We start from the raw sequence: 19,134 nt of genomic DNA on the forward strand, positions 1-19,134 counted from the left end.
AATAGCAAGTGCATTCTCAAAAATCCATCAAGGAAAGTTGGGATTGCGGAGTCTGTAGTGCACTCTCGCTGCAATTGTACTACGTATAAAAGGCCTTTGTGTCGGATGAAACAGCTGATCGTTTGTGATAACAAATGAAGAATGTTTCATGTCACGTGCCTTGGGCACAGAAAACGGCGGCATTTCAAGTTGGTCTTCTTCAGTCAGGGGCGGCGAATCTAGTATTTCGAATCCGCTGAAAACTCTGCGGCTGATATGCCTTCATGGTTTGCTCAAAATTTGCAAAGGAGACTACTCCTGTACTTCTTGCAAAAAGCGTCGTTATTCTCTAATATCGATGTCTCAGCTTTGGATGTTTCTTTAGGGTCAAGCTCACACTTCACCTTCCATGATCTTGATCTAGACGTTGAAAGTATTAATATCCCTGATATTGCTCTTCGAAGTGGATTCATAGAAAAACTGGAGCTGAGCTTGACTGTCAGTGGTGGGGTAAAGGTTGAAGGATCCGGGCTGGTTTTTGTTGTCAAGCCTTTACTGACAAACACCTATCATCCACAATCCTCTAGCTTCTCTTTGAGCAAAACAGTTTACGATCTCGCAAGCTCGGTGATGCAATATAGTGATAAAGAGAATACACCAGAAGAAGATTTAAGCGGAGAAGACAATAGCAGTGAAAGCGACAATCGAAGCTACGAAAATTTCGCCGCGCCAGCACCTTCAGTTCTGCAATCAATGCGCAACAAGGCATTGGACTTAGCTCTTTCAAACTTAAAAATTCAATTGAAGGATGTTACAATTCAGTTCCTTTTTCCACAGAACAATGTGTTAGAACTAAGCTTACAAGAGGCACTCGTTCTTTCTGCGAACAAGGCCCGGGAAGTGCAACTGTCGAATCTTCAGCTGCTTCATTGGAAGCAAACAAAAAGCCCTGATGAGGAAGTTGAGTCCAAAACGGACTTGTCAATGAGCGACTCCCTAGTTTACTCAAAAGCAGAAGCAACTTCAATATACATGAGCGCTTTGCAAAGCTTTCAAGAGCATGAAAACGAGAGCACTTTTGTTCCACAGAAAAGCGAAGCTTTGAGTTTTGATACCTTGAGTATGAAGTTTAGAGGTTTTGCTTCTATTGATGATTTGTCTATTAGCGATATTGCTATTGACTTCAACGAATGCATCATTGATTTACCATTACTACTAGAGCTTAATGAATCAATATCTCTGCCACTACTAGCAATGTTTTCTTCGAAATTTCACAATAACATTTCAGATACCGCCAAATACCAACCTCAGAATCTGCAAAACTACAAAAGGTTTCAAAATGAGCAGGACATACGTGAGGAGTCTTTATTCTCTAATTTGAAAGGCTCCAGCGCCATTATCAAACTTCCTGGCCAACTAAAAGTTCGTTTGAAGAGTCTGCTCGTTAAAATATGTGAAAGCGGAATAATGAGCTCAACTTTGGGGGATATTTCCGTCCTTCATCAGGGCTTTCCTATTTTTACTCATGTTCCTACAGTACCGCCTTTTTTTTCCTTAATGTGCATCCCAGGCGCCCGAAAGATAGACATTGCTTTACATCATGACATAAGCGTTGTTTTGGACGTTCATTCTTTAACTGATATATTCAGGTGTGTGAAAAGCTTTGAAAAATGTATGGCTGCGTGGCAGCAAGCTGTGCCCCGAAAATCACAGCCGCGGGGCGTTAAACCCAAGCCATATTCGATTGGAATTGAAAGTGAGACTTGTCATTTAGAGTTGCGACTCGGAGAAGGCACGTTAAACGCAAACTTAAGTGCATTTTCTGTGCCGAATATTTTCGAGAGCGTGTCATTGAACTCTGTTGAGATGAACATGAAAAAAAACGCACAAGAAACGCCGCTAGTCAGTATAGAGAATATCAAACTGGTAACACCTGAGAACCCAATGCAATTTAACTCTTATGATCATGGATATCAAGAAATAGTTATTTCTTCGAAGTGCTGTATCAACATTGAATCGATAAGAGCTGAAGTTCCCTTCCTGGAGCTGGAATCTTTGTCTTTGGAGGTTCAAAACCTACTAAAGAAGGTTGTGGCAAGTCCAGATATTAAGCGCTCTGAGTACAGCCCCCGCAAAAGCGGCAACAGGCAGCTAAAAAGGAGTGTGAGAATTCTGGGTTCCTCTTCAATAATAAGCAAGCAGAGTTCTACGGCGCAATATGTGATACAGATTTGCACTGTTGATATATGCTTGAAGGATATATTAGGGCATGATTTCGGCGACCTTCGAGGACATTTGAGCGACTTTTTTATTTATATGGGCACCGATCAAAGATTCACTGCCCATTCTAATAAGCTATCTATTAATCGGGTTAGCCTCTCTCAGGGTGAATCGCTGGTCGACGTTCTTCTTGTCAAAAATGAGCAAGCTCCTGTCTTAATGGTCCACAAAAAGCTTACCGGAAAGATTTGTTGTACCCTAAGATCCGTTTGTTTACGATATGATGCTCACATTCTAGACTTGCTCAAAAACAGAAAAACTTCCAATGATTCGGCATCTCAAATTCTTCCAAAGCCGGCTGCTGAAGTTAAGCAGAATACTACAGTTCTTGAGTTTAAATTGCTTGAGTGCTCCATTTCCCTGAAGCCATACAGGCTGAAGTCCTCGGTTATTTTAATATTGAACAAAGCTTCCATCGAATTTGTCCTTCCAAACTTTAGAAGCAAGGGAACCCTGAAGGCATGCTATATTTTGTTGATAGATGACATTTCAAATTTGGTTGATCAACCTGGTACGAACTATCCGAGCCTCTTGTCATTTTACACTGAACGCGGTTTTGCAAATGTCGGAAAGTTTGATAAGATGACATTGTCATTGACAAAGTCGAGAAATACCATGGAGATTCGTGCTGATGTGAATTCAGTCTCCTTATCTCTGTGCGCGGACTCAGCACAAGCTCTGATTCAGACAATCATTGACCTAGGTGTTCCTTTGACTTTCCCTGAAGACCAAAAATATAGGACGAAACCAACACCCACAGATATTTTGGATGATATAGAGAACGACTTCTTTACAGAGGCAAAGATTCAAATAAATCCCATTTCCACAAAAGAAGACCCAATCTCAATATTTGATAACTTTTTGGATAAGTCCCCTGAGGTTGTAGATACAGATTCAAACATGCCTGCTGGGGAAAGCGGGTCTCCAAAATTTGGGGATCAACGTTTTATGGTCACTGAAGAAGATTATTTCTCATCCAAGGGTTGTTATCCTGTGCAATCAATACCTGAGGATCCAGATGTGGAACTTTCAATCGTTTTTGGGGTTGAAAATGTCTCTCTAAAACTATATGATGGTTTCGACTGGAAGTACACAAGAAACTCCATATCAGAAATAATTTCTCAGATGGAGAGTGTTTTGCGGCAACAAGACTTGAACCAAGACCCAGAACTAATCAAAGCTTCAATTTTTGATTCAATATACCTATTCGCCGACAAAGGCACTGATGTTGACTCTTTAAGGCAGCACATTAATCGAGATTTGCAAAGCGAGCCAAGTGTCTTCGTCAAAGGTTCATCAAAAAAGACGCGGTTGCGGCCTTCGCGCGACTTCAAAGTTCGCATTGGCATCTCTGGCATCACAGCAATTTTCACCAAGTTTGTTGTCGACGAGCCCACAGAATTCACGTCAGACTTATCTGCTGATACGCTACATGATGTCAAGCTTCAGGTACGTGACATTGAAGTTGTAGACAATGTCCCTTCTTCAACTTGGAACAAATTGCTAACATATCTCAAAGACAAACCCCGGGCAAAAGGTTCCGAGATGCTCTCTTTGAACATTCAAACAGTGAGGCCAATTGACTTCCTTGCTGCGACAGAACTTATCATGTATGTGCATGTCCTTCCACTTCAGGTCCACATTGATCAAGATACTTTAGAATTTTTAACAAGATTTGCAGAATTCAAGGATTCCCGATTTGAATTAATCGATGAATTCCCTGATTTCGTTTACATTCAAAAACTTGAAGTTGAAGCAGTACAAATAAGGATGGACTATAAGCCGAAGAAGGTGGATTATTCCGGATTGAAGTCGGGGCACGCAAGTGAGTTTATGAACTTTTTCATTTTAGAGGGTTCAAGGTTTCAATTACAACATCTGATAGTGTATGGTGTCAATGGCTTCCCTGAGCTTAACAAAACTCTCAACAATGCATGGTTACCGGATATTACCGGTAATCAATTGAAAGGAATACTTAGCGGTGTAGCACCTATGAAGACCCTCGTTACTCTTGGATCAGGCGTTAAGGCACTTGTATCCACCCCTGTTAAGGAATACAAGAGAGACCAGAAGTTAGGCAGGGGCCTACAGAAAGGCACCCAAGTTTTTGTCAAAGTTACTACGGGTGAGTTTGTGCGGCTTGGGGTCAAGCTTGCTTCTGGCACGCAAGCACTGCTAGAAAATGCAGAGGAGTTAATGGGAGGGGAGGGTTCGCGTGCACGGGATCACAGCATTAATGGGTTTGAATTTGATCTCGTTCCTGAAGAAACTGTCAAGCAGTACGAAAAGCTGATGGGAGGCACCAACCCAAGTCATAAAGGCCGCGTTTCAGAAGCAATAGTAGTAGAACCTCCATCAAACGAGAAGGAGCCCCCCAGAATTTTCAGTTTGTATGCCGATCAGCCAAATACTCTACAAAGAGGTTTGAAGGAGGCTCAAAGCTCATTTGGAAGGAACATCCAATTGGCCTACGATGCGTTAAAAAAGGCTCAGGGAGAGATCAAAGAGAGTGAAAGTGCTCAAGAAACTGCTTCTTCCATGGCGCGTGTTGTTCCTGTTGCTTTAATAAGACCCATTATCGGAGCTACTGAAGCTCTTTCTAAAACATTACAGGGAATCTCGAACGAGATTGACGAGGAACAAGTGACTTACTTGCAGGACAAGTACAAATCAAGAAGACCCAGAGAAACCTTGTAGATTTTAAAGCTGTATATCCCTTTTTACGACATCTGCTCAATGAAAAACACGAAGTTTCTTGTCAACAACCACAACACAATTGAATCGAAAACGCTAAATAAGAAGAGGCGGGCATTGTTGGGGGCGTTGAAACTTCACGCAGGTAGAGACTTAGTGTGCAGAAAGAAACAGGAGCTTTTCCACGGTTAGTTGTTGTTAACTTTTCCTGTTGGGCGCCGAGAATTTACTATGAGTTATGCTACAGAGCCGCATAAACAACAGGTGTTGAATCGGAATAACGATCGCACGATCAATAGTGGACATCTCGCTACTGTTCCTAACGAAAGGCTTCAAGAAAAGAGGCCCTCTCTTCCCCATCAACAAAGTTCACGAACTGCGAAAATATGTGCTCGATGCAACAAAGCAATAGCGCGTGGGTCCTTGAAGGCACTTGGTCGTTACTACCACGAAGAGTGTTTTGTCTGTTATGACTGCGGGAAAGTTTGCAAGCCCAAATATTTTCCTTTCGAAGATCCCAAAACAAGAAAGCTCATACCTCTATGTCAACAAGACTACTTCAAGAGAAACAATCTTTTATGCTTTGTCTGCGGCAAGGCCTTGAGAGGCGTGTACTATAACGCATTTGGGAAGCTTTACGATGAAGAGCATTTTTGCTGTAAAATTTGTAAAGAGAAGTGCGGGGTGAATACTTGTTTCAACTACCAAGATGATCTCTATTGCAAATACCATTTCCTAAAATTTTTTTCAAACCGCTGTAAAGGTTGTCAATACCCCATCTCAGACCAATATATTGAATTTCCAAGGGGCGAGGAAGTTCATCGCTGGCATCCTGAGTGCTATGGTGTCCATAAATATTGGCATGTTAGCCTTCCCCCAGAAGCGGTGGGGCTGCCTCAGATAAAGCGTGCTGATCCAAATGACATTTTTCTTGGTGAAGAGCATCTCTCCAATCGTACTGACTTGGAAAAGTACGTGTTCACATTTAATAAACTTGTTTCCAAGACGTGGTCTGTCCTCTATCGTTTCGAGGAGGAGACAGCGATTTGCATTTCAGACATGTTCCAGTACCTGACTAGCTTCGATCAACTCAAAGGTCTCAATTCTACAGCTTTATTCGTTCTTAAAATCGAGTGCCTTTTCAGAGCACTCGACTCTTTAGATTCGCTTTGTGGATACAATCTGTTCGGCAAACCCCAGGGAAAGTATGGTGACCCCGCCGATGACAGGCTCGAAGCTGCAGACAACGACGTTAGTTCGGAAACTGTTGATACGATTAACTTGAAGTATGCGAAGTTTCCCCGGAACCTTTCGACAAAAGTAATGATCTATCTACAACTGTTACGCAAGCTTAGCTCTGCCTCGCGTGAAAAGGACGTGAATGTTTCATCTTTAATGTCTGTGATCACTGGTGTGGCACACTTTTTAAAGTTATTGGTTCGCCATGGTTTGCAAACCGCGCTTGACCGCAACAGATCTGTGCATTCAGCTAACGCTCTCATCAAGTTTTTAAGGGAAATTGAGAAAAACGAACTTGTCTCTGGAGACCCGTTTCGTCTTATCAATGTCAGTATCAACGCGACAGACTGTTGTGCAGCTTGCGGAAAGTATATTCAGGAGGACTGTATCCAATTCAAAGCGCGAAGATGGCACAAGGGTTGTTTCAGCTGTTCGATATGCCAACGGCATATTGATCTTTATGGTGTTGCTGATGCTGCATTTAATACAAAGGCCAACAGCGTCTTATGCGCTCAGTGCGCCGTAGGAGATCCAGACTCTTCTTCTGGCTTCAAATCTGTGACGAAGCTTGCTCAGTTAATTTTTCTTTTAAAGATTGCATTAGTGCGATCCAAAGCTGTCATGGAAATCCAGCTTAAGAATAGGGAAGCTTTAAAACGATCAAACAGCGTTAAAGAATCGATTTCGATGCAACAGACATACATACGGACGCTGAATGATATTAAGAGACTGAAGTCTAGAAGGCAGAGCGTTCCCCTTACGACAAACAAGCAAGAAGCGCGCAGGTCGCGTATTCTTGAAACTTCGGAGATGGACACAGGGAGGTCTTCGCAGCCCGAGGACAAATGTCTTGTTATCCAAACCGATAAGAGCCCAGAAACCGAACCTGAAAATCAAAACATGTTTAATAGCACAAAGACACTGACGCTTGATGATATTTCCCGAATTGTTGCTGCCGAACAAGCAAGAGAGTTAAGGCCTAATGCATTCGCTTATTTCAAAAAGTTAAAGGATAACGATGATGATGCCGTGAATATTATGAATAAAAAGAGCGGAATCTACTACTCAGAGTTGAAATTCGAAGAACTGTATCTTATCAAATTAATATCGTTATCCCTCCTCAATGCATCTTCAATAGATGTTATGAAGGATGAAGCTACTGTTAACAGCCTAGTTCCTTCGCCTCCGAAATCACTGAAAAACGGTGCTAATTTTTGGTCGAAAATGAGAACAATAATGAGCAAGGACGGAAAGAGGGGTTACAGCAAAAAAGTTTTCGGGACGTCTTTGGAAGTATTAACTACACAATGGGGTGTTGATTCTGATCTGGGCATTGGCCCTTCCAAGATCAAAATTCCTATAATCGTTGATGAGCTGATATCGTCTTTGAGGCAGCTGGACATGTCAGTAGAGGGGGTTTTCAGAAAAAATGGCAATATACGCAGACTACGTGAGCTTGCAGTGGCTATTGATGATAATCCTTCAGAGGTTCCAGACTTATCTAAGGAAAATGCTGTACAGCTGTCCGCATTGCTCAAGAAATTTCTAAGGGAATTGCCAGACCCGCTACTGACATTTCCGTTGTACAAGCTGTGGATTGAAATTGCCAAAATAGAGTCAGATCTCGAAAGACACAAGTATTTCGGCTTGTTATATGCCTTGCTTCCCGGATTCAACCGGAGTGTTGCTGAAGTTCTATTCTCATTTTTGCATTGGACATCATCTTTTTCGCATATTGATAGTCAAATGGGATCCAAAATGGATATACACAACTTATCGACTGTTATTACACCGAATATTTTATATGAGCAGGGGGCAACGTCCGCGCAGCCAACAGTTCATGGAGGAGCTATTCATAATACCTACAATGATGCATTTGCCCAAAATGAAGGTGAGAATTATTTTTTGGCGATTGAAGTTGTTGACTATCTTATAAACCATAACGAAGATCTATCTGTGGTTCCGAAATATATGGCCACTCTATTGAAGGAAGTTAAAGAGAAGCAACTCTTTGGTTTTGAGGCAATAAAAGGCTTTGTTAGTGCCCAACTAGAGGGTGGTAGGTTGAACTTTTCTGAATATGACGTTGTCGAATCTGTTAAAATGAAAACCTCTTCGTCTGTCGCAAAACTTGAAGTCAAAGGAAACAATGCATCATAATCTCGAAAACCAGCATAAACTTGGTACTAAAGACCCGTTTTGTATCTATATAATGAGAATGTTAAATCATGAATAAATTGCATGCTTGACGAAACAATCAGATATCATTTATCACCGTTACTACATATTCACATCTTAGAATCCGTACTGTTCTGCTTCTTCTTTGTAACCTCTGGCGTAATTACTGGCCATTGATAGGAACCAGAATCTTCAAACACATAGTCGTGAGACTTCAAGAAGTTGACTAACTCGGCCGGACCTCTGGAGCCATATGCGTATTCTTCAGGTTTTGGAGCATCTGGGCCTTCCAAGTATTTCAACAAAGGAGTGAAAAGCTTCCAACTGATATCTAATTCGTCGTCCCTAACAAAATTGGAGTGGTCGCCGGAAAGTACATCTTTTATCAAAGCCTCATACGCTTCAGGAATCCAAAAGTCTTTGAAGCGTCTTGCATATGTCAAGTCTAGCTCAGAAACTTGACTAGTGGTAGACAATCCAGGAGTCTTGGAGTTGCACTTTATGTAAATGGCTTCATCAGGCTGCACCCTGATAACTAGTTCATTGTGAGCGACTTCGCTGAAAACTCCAGATGGAACAGCCTTAAACTGTATTCTGATCTCGACCTTACCCTCATTCAAAGCTTTACCGGCTCTCATCACAATTGGAACGCCATCCCAGCGCTCGTTTTGGATTTTGAAACCAAGTGCAGCAAAGGTAACGCACTTAGAGTCGGGGTTGACGGTGTCGTCGTCAAGGTAACCGGGCTTCGAGCCATCTTCGGATTTGCCATATTGACCAATCAGAATGTCTTTGTGGTCGATAGGAGCAAATGCCTTCAACACTTTGACTTTTTCATCGCGGACAGCCTCTGAGTCGAAAGTGACAGGGCGTTCCATGGTTAGAAGGGTCAGCACTTGCAGCAAGTGATTTTGCATAACATCTCTGATTATGCCTATTTCGTCGAAGTAGCCTCCGCGGCCTTCTGTACCAAACGGCTCCTTGAACGAGATTTGAATCATTTGAATATTTTCCTTATTCCATGCAGCGTTGAGGAATGTATTACCAAATCTCATGAATACCAGGTTCTTCACCATCTCTTTACCAAGGTAGTGGTCGATTCTAAAAAGCTCATCCTCGCGAAACAATGGGGAAAGATCGGACTGCAATTCACGGAATGAGTCGAGGTCGTGACCAAATGGCTTTTCAACGACAACTCTGGTCTCACCGTGTTCGGCGTACACTTTTTTCTTGATTTGGGTTGCGACCGTGACGAAAGCGCTTGGGGGCAGCGCCAGATAAAACAATCTGTGTGGGCTTTTGACGCCTTGCTTTTTCTCATAAGAATCGAGCTCTTTCGCAAGTTTGTCAAAGCCCTCATCTTTATCATATGGGCCAGAAATGTAGCTGACCATCTTCAAAAACTGCTCTATCTTCTCACTACCCTTCTCGTCGTTGTTGGTCTTTAGGTTGGGTTTGATCTTCTCGTGAAGATCTTCATCGCTCAAATTGGAGCGGGCGAAGCCGATGATTTTACAGCTTGGGTCAAGATAGCCCTCTCTGAACAACCCAAACAGGGCAGGGAATGTCTTTTTTTTAGACAAGTCCCCTGACGCCCCAAAAACCACAATGGATGTGTTTTCTTTGAATTCGGTTGGTTTACTCATTTTCCCTAAGTTTAAACTCGGTTAGGAGTCTTGAAAAGTTGCTAAAGCGTCTTTGTATCCTCCTGGGCCCTCAATTGCGCGAAATAATCCCTGTCTGGATCCTCTCGCTTGCTGTTTTCTCGTGGGGGTAGAGCAAAAAAGGTGCTCGAATCTCCCAACCCTTTTTATACTCTATTTTGCCATCCTCGCTGAAAAAAACTATTCGAGAACTTGCAAGGCATGAAGAGCGAACAAAAACAAGAGCCAAGAACAACAATGCGGGGCCGAGAGAACGAAATGTCACTCACTGGCACAAAGTGTGGACCTCAAGACAATTGCCTGTAATTTGATACCCTCGTCTGATCAATACATGCTAGGACCGCCGATTGCGTGCAGTGTGATACCTTTGCCATGCGTAGATTGCCCCGCGTCCTAAGTTCACTTTCCGAGTTGTAGCCAGTTCCTGAGGCGTTAGCCGTGTCACTTCTGTGGCGGACAGCCTGGCTAAGAAGCCTTGTAAGCTCGCGGAAAAGGTGCGGAACCGACCGCGCATGGTCACGTGAGTTTGTGGTGGGAACACAATGGCATGTGAGCTATGGTTACTACGGGGTGTTTGGGGTGTGTAAGCTTATGTCTAGCGGAGTGGCCCCACTAGTCGTGCCACTCCTTTAATCGTTAAATTTTGGTTATTGTGAAATCAAAGGATGAATCTAACGACAGGGGTGCAATCTATCCTCTCTACTGCTTCGAACCCGTTATCTGAAATTGTAATGTACACCTGAGCAATCTAAACAGAACATAGAATAGAAACATATTGCATCAAGTTAATAGATAATGACTATCTTTCTTTGTTAGCGTGAGCATGATCAGAACTGAAGGATGTTTAGAATGATCTGGAGCGTTTTCTGAGTAGGCATCTCTATCTATCTCTATATACCCCACGCGGCGCCATAAAATTAAGGCTTGTTGAATCGGCGTAGTTAATGAAGAACGTTTGCTGTGTGCAGGCTAGCAAGCCGTTTAGATGTATTGGCATCAGGAAGATTCTGTTAACTTGACCTGTGGCCTGTGGCCTTCTTCTTGCTTCTTCACAGACAATGGTAAATCATATTCATGCCGCTATCACTCTGTACCATTTCGTCGCTAGCGCTAGAAGAGTTGCGTACCGCGGACGCAACATGAGGCTAGATTATAGGCGGAGGAGGAGGGCTTCTATTTTTTCTTCAGAGGATCAATAAGCTTTTGTTGGAAAGCTAAAGTCAACCCAAAATGCTCACTAGTATAACTTTTAGATGAAGAACTTTGGTTGAGCCCAGAATTTCGGTTAGTAATCACTTAGATTTTGAGCACGTGAAATTTGATCCTGGTTGACGAGCCCCTAGGCTAAATTTCACAGCCAGATCACATGATCACACGAGTTCTGATAACTCTGATGACACACTCAGGATTCGGTAGAGATAGGCTAAGAGAGTGCTCCTTGGTCCAAAACATCAACCCTTTCGGATGGTTTCATGTTTTCTTCTAGCTCTTATTGGTTCGATAGAAAGGGAATGAAAAGTTAAAAGAGATTTCGCTGTTAATTAGAAACATTGACTGGCAGCTCTTGAATGAATCTAAGAAATGTTTCAACATCTAAGTTTTTTGAGGCCTTGTTATGGTTGTGAAATATTTACAATTGCTCTAGGACTTTAAGCGAAGTTTTTGGTTAACCGCTTGAGGTTGTTTAATGATTTGTTGACGAGGCGATTTTTTCGGAAAAATAAGGTTTCCAATTTGTAATTGAGTAGCATAAACTCAAAATAGAGAGCATGACCGAACTCTTCACCACAAGTGACGCCTACTAATCACGTTAAGACATGAAAAGCACCACGGGTTTTCCTTAGAAAGTTGTGGTTGCCATTATTCCAAATTAGGAGCACCTTACGCAAGCTCGTTGTGACATAACTTTACATGACTATGCATTTTAACCCTATGTAGTCCCATATAAATATAACATATCAGCTGAAGAGCCCTACGGTAGCCGAGTCCAAACGAGTAGCCCTTGGATGTGTCGAAAATAAAGAGTTGCTTGCTATTGGAGTTCAAACTACATGCTGCGCTGCCATCATAAGTCTCTCGCGAAACTACCACGTGTTTCCAACGGTTAATACATCTTGGGACTTTTCAATAGCACTAAACTTGTACTTATACGTGCTGTCATCACGTGGGTGATCAGAACATGATACTTTCGGTATTACTTTCCCGTACTCCAGTTCAAGACTCTTTGCTAACGCACGACGTCTACTACTGTTTGCTTCACCATTCAACAAACCTCCTCCGTTGATGCAACCACCGGGGCACGCCATGACTTCGATGAAGTCCGTTTTGCTGGGGTCCACTGCAGAGCCAAAGCTTGATCCATTATTGGAGCTTGTGGTTGCCCTCTTGCGCAATACTTTAATATTCCGACTGGCTGATCCTGAGCTGGTGAGCTTTCGCACCATATTCTGAATGTTTCTGAAACCATAGAGCTCGCTTGAGGAAGCAATGACGTTTTCATTCGATACATCCATCAGTCTGAATTCCTTAAGGTCGCTGTTCTTTCCTGTAATTGTTGAAATGCAAGAGCCAGGGTGCAGAGACTTTTGATGCAGAATGTATTGATAAGCGTATCCACCTGATGCGCTGCCTTCGTTTGATGCCCAATGTACACTTATATCCCAACCTGGAGGGGAACACGACTGCTTCAAAACCGTCTCATCTGTGCTGGTTAAGAAATCTGTCAGCTTCAGGTCTTGCTCTTGCAACATCGTTGCAAATTCGCGCGGCGTAATTACGCAATCAACCTCCCCCTCACCGTCTTTTCTACTTGCTTCAAGCTTCTTATCAAAACAAGGCATAATAGTGAGATGGTAAATATTAGGTATTGCCTTCTTCAGTAAGGCGCCTGTAATTTGCTGAGGAGATTTAACATCCAAGAGGTACGGCACGAGTTCAGGCTTTGTTTTTTCAGCATATAGTACAAAACCTGGACAGACTGCACAGAGAGCAGGCTTCTTGCTAGAACTTAGGCTCTTCCGCTCGGTCAAGAGTTTATTAGTTTGGTTTACTGTTATGTTTCGGCCAATTTGGGTACCCACAATGTATCTAGCTCCAAACTTTTCTTTCATAAGTGTCAAAAAGCTTTTATCGAATGATTCTAGGCTCATATCATAATAGTGAGCCAACGAGAGGCGGCACTGTGGTGGTATACTTACAACCAGAGCTGTATCGCGCGCGAGATTCTTCCAAGCTTCCAGAAAAACTGTGTGGCTTTGCTGACTGAGTAGAATTTCCTCGCTTGAAGTGATGCATCCAGAGCAGGCGAGGCAGTCTTGAAGAGATATTGAAACTTTTCCCATATCATTTGACTCTTTACCAACCTCTAAGTCGCCTTCTTGCTTTTCGCCCTTTTCGATAGGCTCTGCTGGCTTCACACAAGCCAAGCCTGGACTTATGAAATCGTTAAGGTCTTTCTCCGATAGCAAGGAGCTCATTATATGCCTGATTTTAGCTTGCGATGACTAAGTTCAAAGTTCTAATGTCTTCTTAATTTCTGATATTGAGTATTTTATCACGTGCACATTTAGTGAGAAAGAGCGTCGAGCTCTTACAGAAAGCCGTTACCTAACAGATATTCTGCATTGCAAGTTGTGCTATTACCAACTAATGCCTTAGATGCTGAAGATACTTACCCGACATTCTTGGCCCATCAATAAAGTGGTAGTGCACACACAAACTTGTCAAAAGTTTTGACAGCCTTTTCGGGAAGAAGGGAAAAATGAAGTCTAGCTGCTCAGCAATACAGCCTGAAACAAGGCGCTTTAGCAACAAACCCGTTGTGTTAATGTTGCTGGCAACTGGACGGCAGTCGCGTTACCGTACCTCCTTAATTACAGATTGATGTCTTGAAACTGCGTCTTTGGTAATTAATCGCCGTAACCAAAAAATACGGTTGAGTTTCTTAACCCAAGTTTCTAGCGCAAATAGAGGCTCATTTTCTTATCCAATAGTGAATTTTGCCTGTGCTGAGCGCAAAATTTATTTCTCAATATCCTGCTTTAGAATCATCTTTTTTCGATTCTTCATGTCATGCCGAGAGACGCAGTTGAGCCTTCAGTGGCAAGCACAATGAAACTAGTTGTCACCAAAAGGTTCTGGTCATTTGCTAGGTTAGAAAGGCGTTGTAAGGAAACAAAAACATTCACCAATTATTTTTTTAGTAAAGCTAGCTCTAAACTTGATCAGCTCTTTGGCGATGTCACTGAAAATAATGCTTGGATGCGTGCCCGCCTCTTTTCCCTTCTTGGCGCTTCAAGATGTTAGTGACGTTTCAGCGATTGCACAAGTATTAAAAGACGTTCCTAACATCTGAGTATCATAAAATTGACACCTTAGCAATCGGAAGGAAGCTCAACCCTAGCTCTATGTACTAGCTATGCAAATTTCAACACTTGGGGATCCGAGGTATCAAAGCAGAACCTTGACTTGCTTCATTGCATGCGAAGCGGTTAGTGCACCTGTTATATTAGTACACGAAGGAACGCATTTCATACTTTGTATTGCGTCACATGATCTTGATAAGTGATTGACCTTTGTAGAATGTGTAACTAACTAAAACAGAGTGTTATGTGTAAGCGCATATCGACTCTGATTAAGCGGCTTTCAAAAGGGGTTTTGAAGCTTTGAGGAAACCGCTCAAAAAATACTCACACTCCCAATCTAACATGAGGCTTGCATTTTGTAAATATTTTCTATTGCAGGTTTTGTTGCTGAGTATCGTGAGCCAGGCTGTTAGAGTCCCAGTAAAAGACCATTCGTCTAGGAGCTACTTCGCGGTTGAAAGTGTGCTGGAAGTACCGCGCTTGCTAAAGCTGCACCCAAACTGGGTGTTTGAACATGAAGCTCGAGGCCTTGACAAACACTACGTGTTCTCCACCAAGAAGGACGAATATTCCAAACGTGATGAGGTCGAGGCATCCTACGAAGGAGTAAAATCTTACCATCCGCTGCCGCCTAAGAAGTTACAAAAAAGGCTACCAGTACCGGACCGGCCTGTCGATTCTAGCTTAGAAGTCGTGAATGAGGTGAGAGATCGTTTATCTATTGAAGATCCTCTGTTCGGAATACAGTGGCATTTGGTTAACGGAAATTATCCTGGCCACGATGTCAATGTTAGTGGCCTTTGGTATGAGAATGTCACAGGCCACAACGTTGTGGTTGCTGTCGTGGATGATGGCTTAGACTATGAAAGCGAAGACTTGAAAGACAACTTCAGCGCCGAAGGCTCTTGGGATTTTAATGACAACGGTCCTATGCCTAAACCACGCTTATCCGATGACTACCATGGCACTCGTTGCGCTGGTGAGATTGCTGCGGTTAAAAACAAAGCATGCGGAATTGGCGTTGCCTATAACGCCAAAGTTGCCGGTATCCGGATTCTCTCAGCTGAGGTTACTGCAGAAGATGAGGCTGCTTCACTAATTCATGCTCTGGATGTGAATGATATATATTCATGTTCATGGGGTCCATTAGATGACGGACGTGTGTTACAGGGTCCAGACGATTTAGTGAGAAAAGCACTAGTCACTGGTGTCACAAAAGGGCGGAATGAAAAGGGCGCTCTTTATGTCTTTGCAAGCGGAAACGGAGGGATGTATGATGATAACTGCAACTACGACGGTTACACAAATTCCATTTACTCTATCACCGTGGGCGCAATAGATCACAAGGGGCTACATCCTCCTTACTCCGAGTCTTGTTCCGCCGTAATGGTAGTTACATATTCATCCGGATCCGGCGAGCATATTCATTCTACAGACATTCATGGTAAATGTAGCGACACACACGGCGGAACTTCTGCGGCTGCTCCGCTAGCCGCCGGCGTGTACAGTCTCGTGTTAGAGGCAAATCCAAACCTAAGTTGGAGAGATGTACAGTACCTATCCATCCTATCATCCGAAGAAATTAATGATGACGATGGAGAGTGGCAAGAAGGTGCATTAGGAAAACGATACTCTCACAAGTATGGCTACGGGAAACTTGACGCCTACAGAATTGTTACAATGGGCCGTGAGTGGGAAAATGTTGGCCCTCAATCTTGGTATTACTCGTCAGTCCAAAAAGTCGGAAAATCCACTAACTCAACGGATGAAGATTTAGTCTCCTCAATCTCAGTATCTTCAGAACAATTGAAAAACGCAAACTTCAAGCGCGTCGAACACATTACGGTGACTGTTAGCATTGAAACCACCATAAGAGGCCGGACTACTATAAACCTTGTTTCTCCTAAGGGCATCGTTTCAAAATTGGGCGTTGTAAGAAGAAGCGATACATCGCCAGAAGGCTTTCAAAACTGGACGTTTATGTCAGTGGCGCACTGGGGTGAAATCGGTGAGGGAGACTGGAGCTTGCATGTAAGGACAACAGAAGATTCCAACAACGTCGAATTCAAAGATTGGAGGCTAAAACTTTTTGGAGAGTCCTTGGATGCTTCGAAGGCAAAAACGTTCGAGTTTGGCAATGATAAAGAACCTACTGAAGATTTACAGCAGCAGCAGCAGGAAGAGTCAGTTTCCGATCACCCAACATCTTTAGCTTCAAGCACACAACCCACCTTTACGGCTGCGTCTTCTATCACATCAACACATTCCACGGTTTCCGCCACTACTACGACGGCAGAAACAAGCGACCAAGATGTTAATAGCCCTAATAAGCTTCCTCGGCCATTTGAAGGGCTTCGTTATTTCCTTGCTATATTTGCCGTAGGCTTCCTGGTCCTGGTCCTGTATTACTACTTTTTTGTGAAATCAAGAAGACTTGTAAGAAGAAGCCGCGCAGAAGCCTACGAGTTCGACATCATAGACACAGATTCAGACCACGACTCTTCACTAAACAGTGCTTCAAACACGAGCGTTCCTATGATGGGCGAGCTTAATGAAGAGGATTTCAATTTTGATTTGTCCGACGAAGAGCTCCTCAGGAGTGCTACAGTGTCCCCAGCGCCCAGATACGAGCAAAATGTGCCTGCCGGTGCAAGTTCTGACGATCTGCCTACAGCGGACCCCTCAAAAGGGAAAGTCCACAGTGAGAATAGCAGTAACAACAACGGCAAACGTAACAACATGCCTCGCGAAGGTTCCCAAGGTCCAAATAATGGATGAGAGCTTTAAGCTTGAAACAAAAATGCATCACTCAAATTGAGGAATGAAAATAAGTTGTAAAATACAAGTATAAATTTCTCAGTTTGCAAGACGTCGTTCTCTTTCATACTTACGGCTTCCATGTCACCTGCTTTCCTTTGCGCTTGTATCGGGCTTTTTTTAAATAGGGTGTCCTTGGCAAAAAAAGCTAATTGGGAAGTGTGAAGGTACTTCGAAATTACTCAAGCGAAGACAAAACACGGCCAAAAGACGGGAAGTTGCAAATATGGGGAGTCATTATGGTTGCCCCAGGAAGCTGGTAGCTTATTTGGCCATTGCTTTACTGTTGGTCGAGCAGGAAACATGCGCAGGGATGCAAATGGACGACACTGAAGGGTTGACGCGACCAGATATTGTTCAAGCAGGACCCAAGACGTTTCACTGGCTATGTACCTTAGCTCTACTGTTACTATTGCCTTCGGTATCTACAGCTCTCTCTTTTGCCGGTAAGCTCTATTTCTCAATGTTCTTACAGATAGTCTCGCTAGCGTATGCGGTCGCAGAAGCCTTTATACTCAGATTTCCCGACGGTGATGGCATCGAAAACCGTACATCGAGAGGAACTGCATGGTTTATGTTAGCTCTACTTGGCGTTACGGTTTTTTTTGGGAGCTTGGCCACGGGCACGGGCGCTTTGGTGCAGAATAAAAGGTTACAGTCCCTTGCATCACATACAGGAGAAAAAACTTTACGATATATTCACAGAGCTCTTTCCTTTGCTGTAGTTCTAACTGGGTGGATTAAGTGTTGTTTGGCACCAGTTGCCATGTTTGGCTTTTGCCGCGATAAGCACACAGGTCAGTGCATTGCGCACGGTATAATGGGGACAGCGTTTGTTCTGTATGGATTCGTGTACTCTATGGTTTTAGTAGTACCATGGATCCGTAATTCACAAGCTGAATACTCTCAAGATCGCATTGACAGTTGGGTAATGTGCGCTTGGGGTATAGTGAACACATTTACTGAACACAGATGGGGCCGGGAAGACTGGAACCACGGAGATTACCAACATACTGCAATGGGAATAATCTGGTGGGCTGGTGGTCTTCTTGGAATTTTTCTTTCACGAAATGGTAGAAGAACTTTTGTCCCAAGTCTCCTAATCATATTCACGGGCTGGGCGATGTCCGAACACAGCCAGAAACTGATAATCAGCACCAAGGTTCATGCGCTGTTTGGACTTGTGCTGATGGCAGGGGGCGCACTCCGAATCGTGGAAATTTCTTTTCTTCTTAGAGATAGGCGCGCTGCCTCTGAAATACTATCTTTCCAGTATCTCGCTCCATTCTGTCTTGTTTGCTCCGGGGTTCTTTTCATGGGAGCAAATGAAGAGCAATTGCAACTTGTTTTGAGGCTGGGCGCTGATCACAGCGCTTATAGCTTGGTGGCAATTTCTGCTGCATTTGTGGTGTACCTATGGATACTACTGTGTCTCGAATTGTACTTAAAGCTTGTGAAACTTGCAGAAAAAGGGCCCCTGGATAGCTATACCAATAACCGAGGACTTGAAAGCCTTACAGAATTCGAATTGGATGACGTTGATGGCGAAAACCATGAAACAGTCAGCAGAAACTGAGAAGTCAACATCCAAGAGAACCAACGAAACGAAATAGAAAAAAAAACCACTCTAAACGTCAGTGGGAGTCGTTAACTTCAACTCTCATCTAAAATTTAAGTGCATTCTCGAGGGTAACAGTGACATAATCACCTGGTGCTTCAGTGCTACTTGAAGAGAAGATGTTTCTCAGGTTAAAGTTATGCTGACTGCTCTGCTTCAACAAGGCTACCTATCCCGCACAGGAAAGAAATGGAAAAGGCATGAAACTACTGGAGAACAATAAGGCGATTTGCAGCTTAACAGGCCCCAGCAACACCAGTTAAGAATATTTTTTCATCATACAAAAACCGTCGCATTTTTC

At 43.2% G+C, this 19,134-nt stretch overlaps 6 protein-coding genes across 6 annotated transcripts; 4 read left to right on the forward strand and 2 right to left on the reverse strand.

Annotated features, from left to right (window-relative positions):
• Positions 1-255: 255 nt before the first annotated feature.
• ATG2 (Atg2p) lies at positions 256-4,956 on the forward strand (the record flags this gene model as incomplete). The annotated part of the gene is made up of 1 exon (XM_002555848.1): positions 256-4,956. One exon carries the CDS (start codon positions 256-258, stop codon positions 4,954-4,956), a length of 4,701 nt encoding a protein of 1,566 aa, XP_002555894.1.
• Positions 4,957-5,184: 228 nt separating this feature from the next.
• On the forward strand, positions 5,185-8,352 carry LRG1 (GTPase-activating protein LRG1; the record flags this gene model as incomplete). The annotated part of the gene is made up of 1 exon (XM_002555849.1): positions 5,185-8,352. One exon carries the CDS (start codon positions 5,185-5,187, stop codon positions 8,350-8,352), a length of 3,168 nt encoding a protein of 1,055 aa, XP_002555895.1.
• A 128-nt stretch (positions 8,353-8,480) lies between these two features.
• On the reverse strand, positions 8,481-10,016 carry ZWF1 (glucose-6-phosphate dehydrogenase; the record flags this gene model as incomplete). The annotated part of the gene is made up of 1 exon (XM_002555850.1): positions 8,481-10,016. The coding sequence occupies one exon, from the start codon at positions 10,014-10,016 to the stop codon at positions 8,481-8,483; it is 1,536 nt and encodes a 511-aa protein (XP_002555896.1).
• Positions 10,017-12,118: 2,102 nt separating this feature from the next.
• Positions 12,119-13,510, reverse strand: NAR1 (iron-sulfur cluster assembly protein NAR1; the record flags this gene model as incomplete). The annotated part of the gene is made up of 1 exon (XM_002555851.1): positions 12,119-13,510. The coding sequence occupies one exon, from the start codon at positions 13,508-13,510 to the stop codon at positions 12,119-12,121; it is 1,392 nt and encodes a 463-aa protein (XP_002555897.1).
• A 1,230-nt stretch (positions 13,511-14,740) lies between these two features.
• KEX2 (kexin KEX2) lies at positions 14,741-17,176 on the forward strand (the record flags this gene model as incomplete). Its single annotated transcript, XM_002555852.1, has 1 exon — positions 14,741-17,176. One exon carries the CDS (start codon positions 14,741-14,743, stop codon positions 17,174-17,176), a length of 2,436 nt encoding a protein of 811 aa, XP_002555898.1.
• Positions 17,177-17,441: 265 nt separating this feature from the next.
• On the forward strand, positions 17,442-18,791 carry YTP1 (Ytp1p; the record flags this gene model as incomplete). The annotated part of the gene is made up of 1 exon (XM_002555853.1): positions 17,442-18,791. One exon carries the CDS (start codon positions 17,442-17,444, stop codon positions 18,789-18,791), a length of 1,350 nt encoding a protein of 449 aa, XP_002555899.1.
• Positions 18,792-19,134: the final 343 nt, after the last annotated feature.

Source organism: Lachancea thermotolerans, assembly GCF_000142805.1.
Source record: "Lachancea thermotolerans CBS 6340 chromosome H complete sequence".
NCBI classification, from domain to species: domain Eukaryota; kingdom Fungi; phylum Ascomycota; class Saccharomycetes; order Saccharomycetales; family Saccharomycetaceae; genus Lachancea; species Lachancea thermotolerans.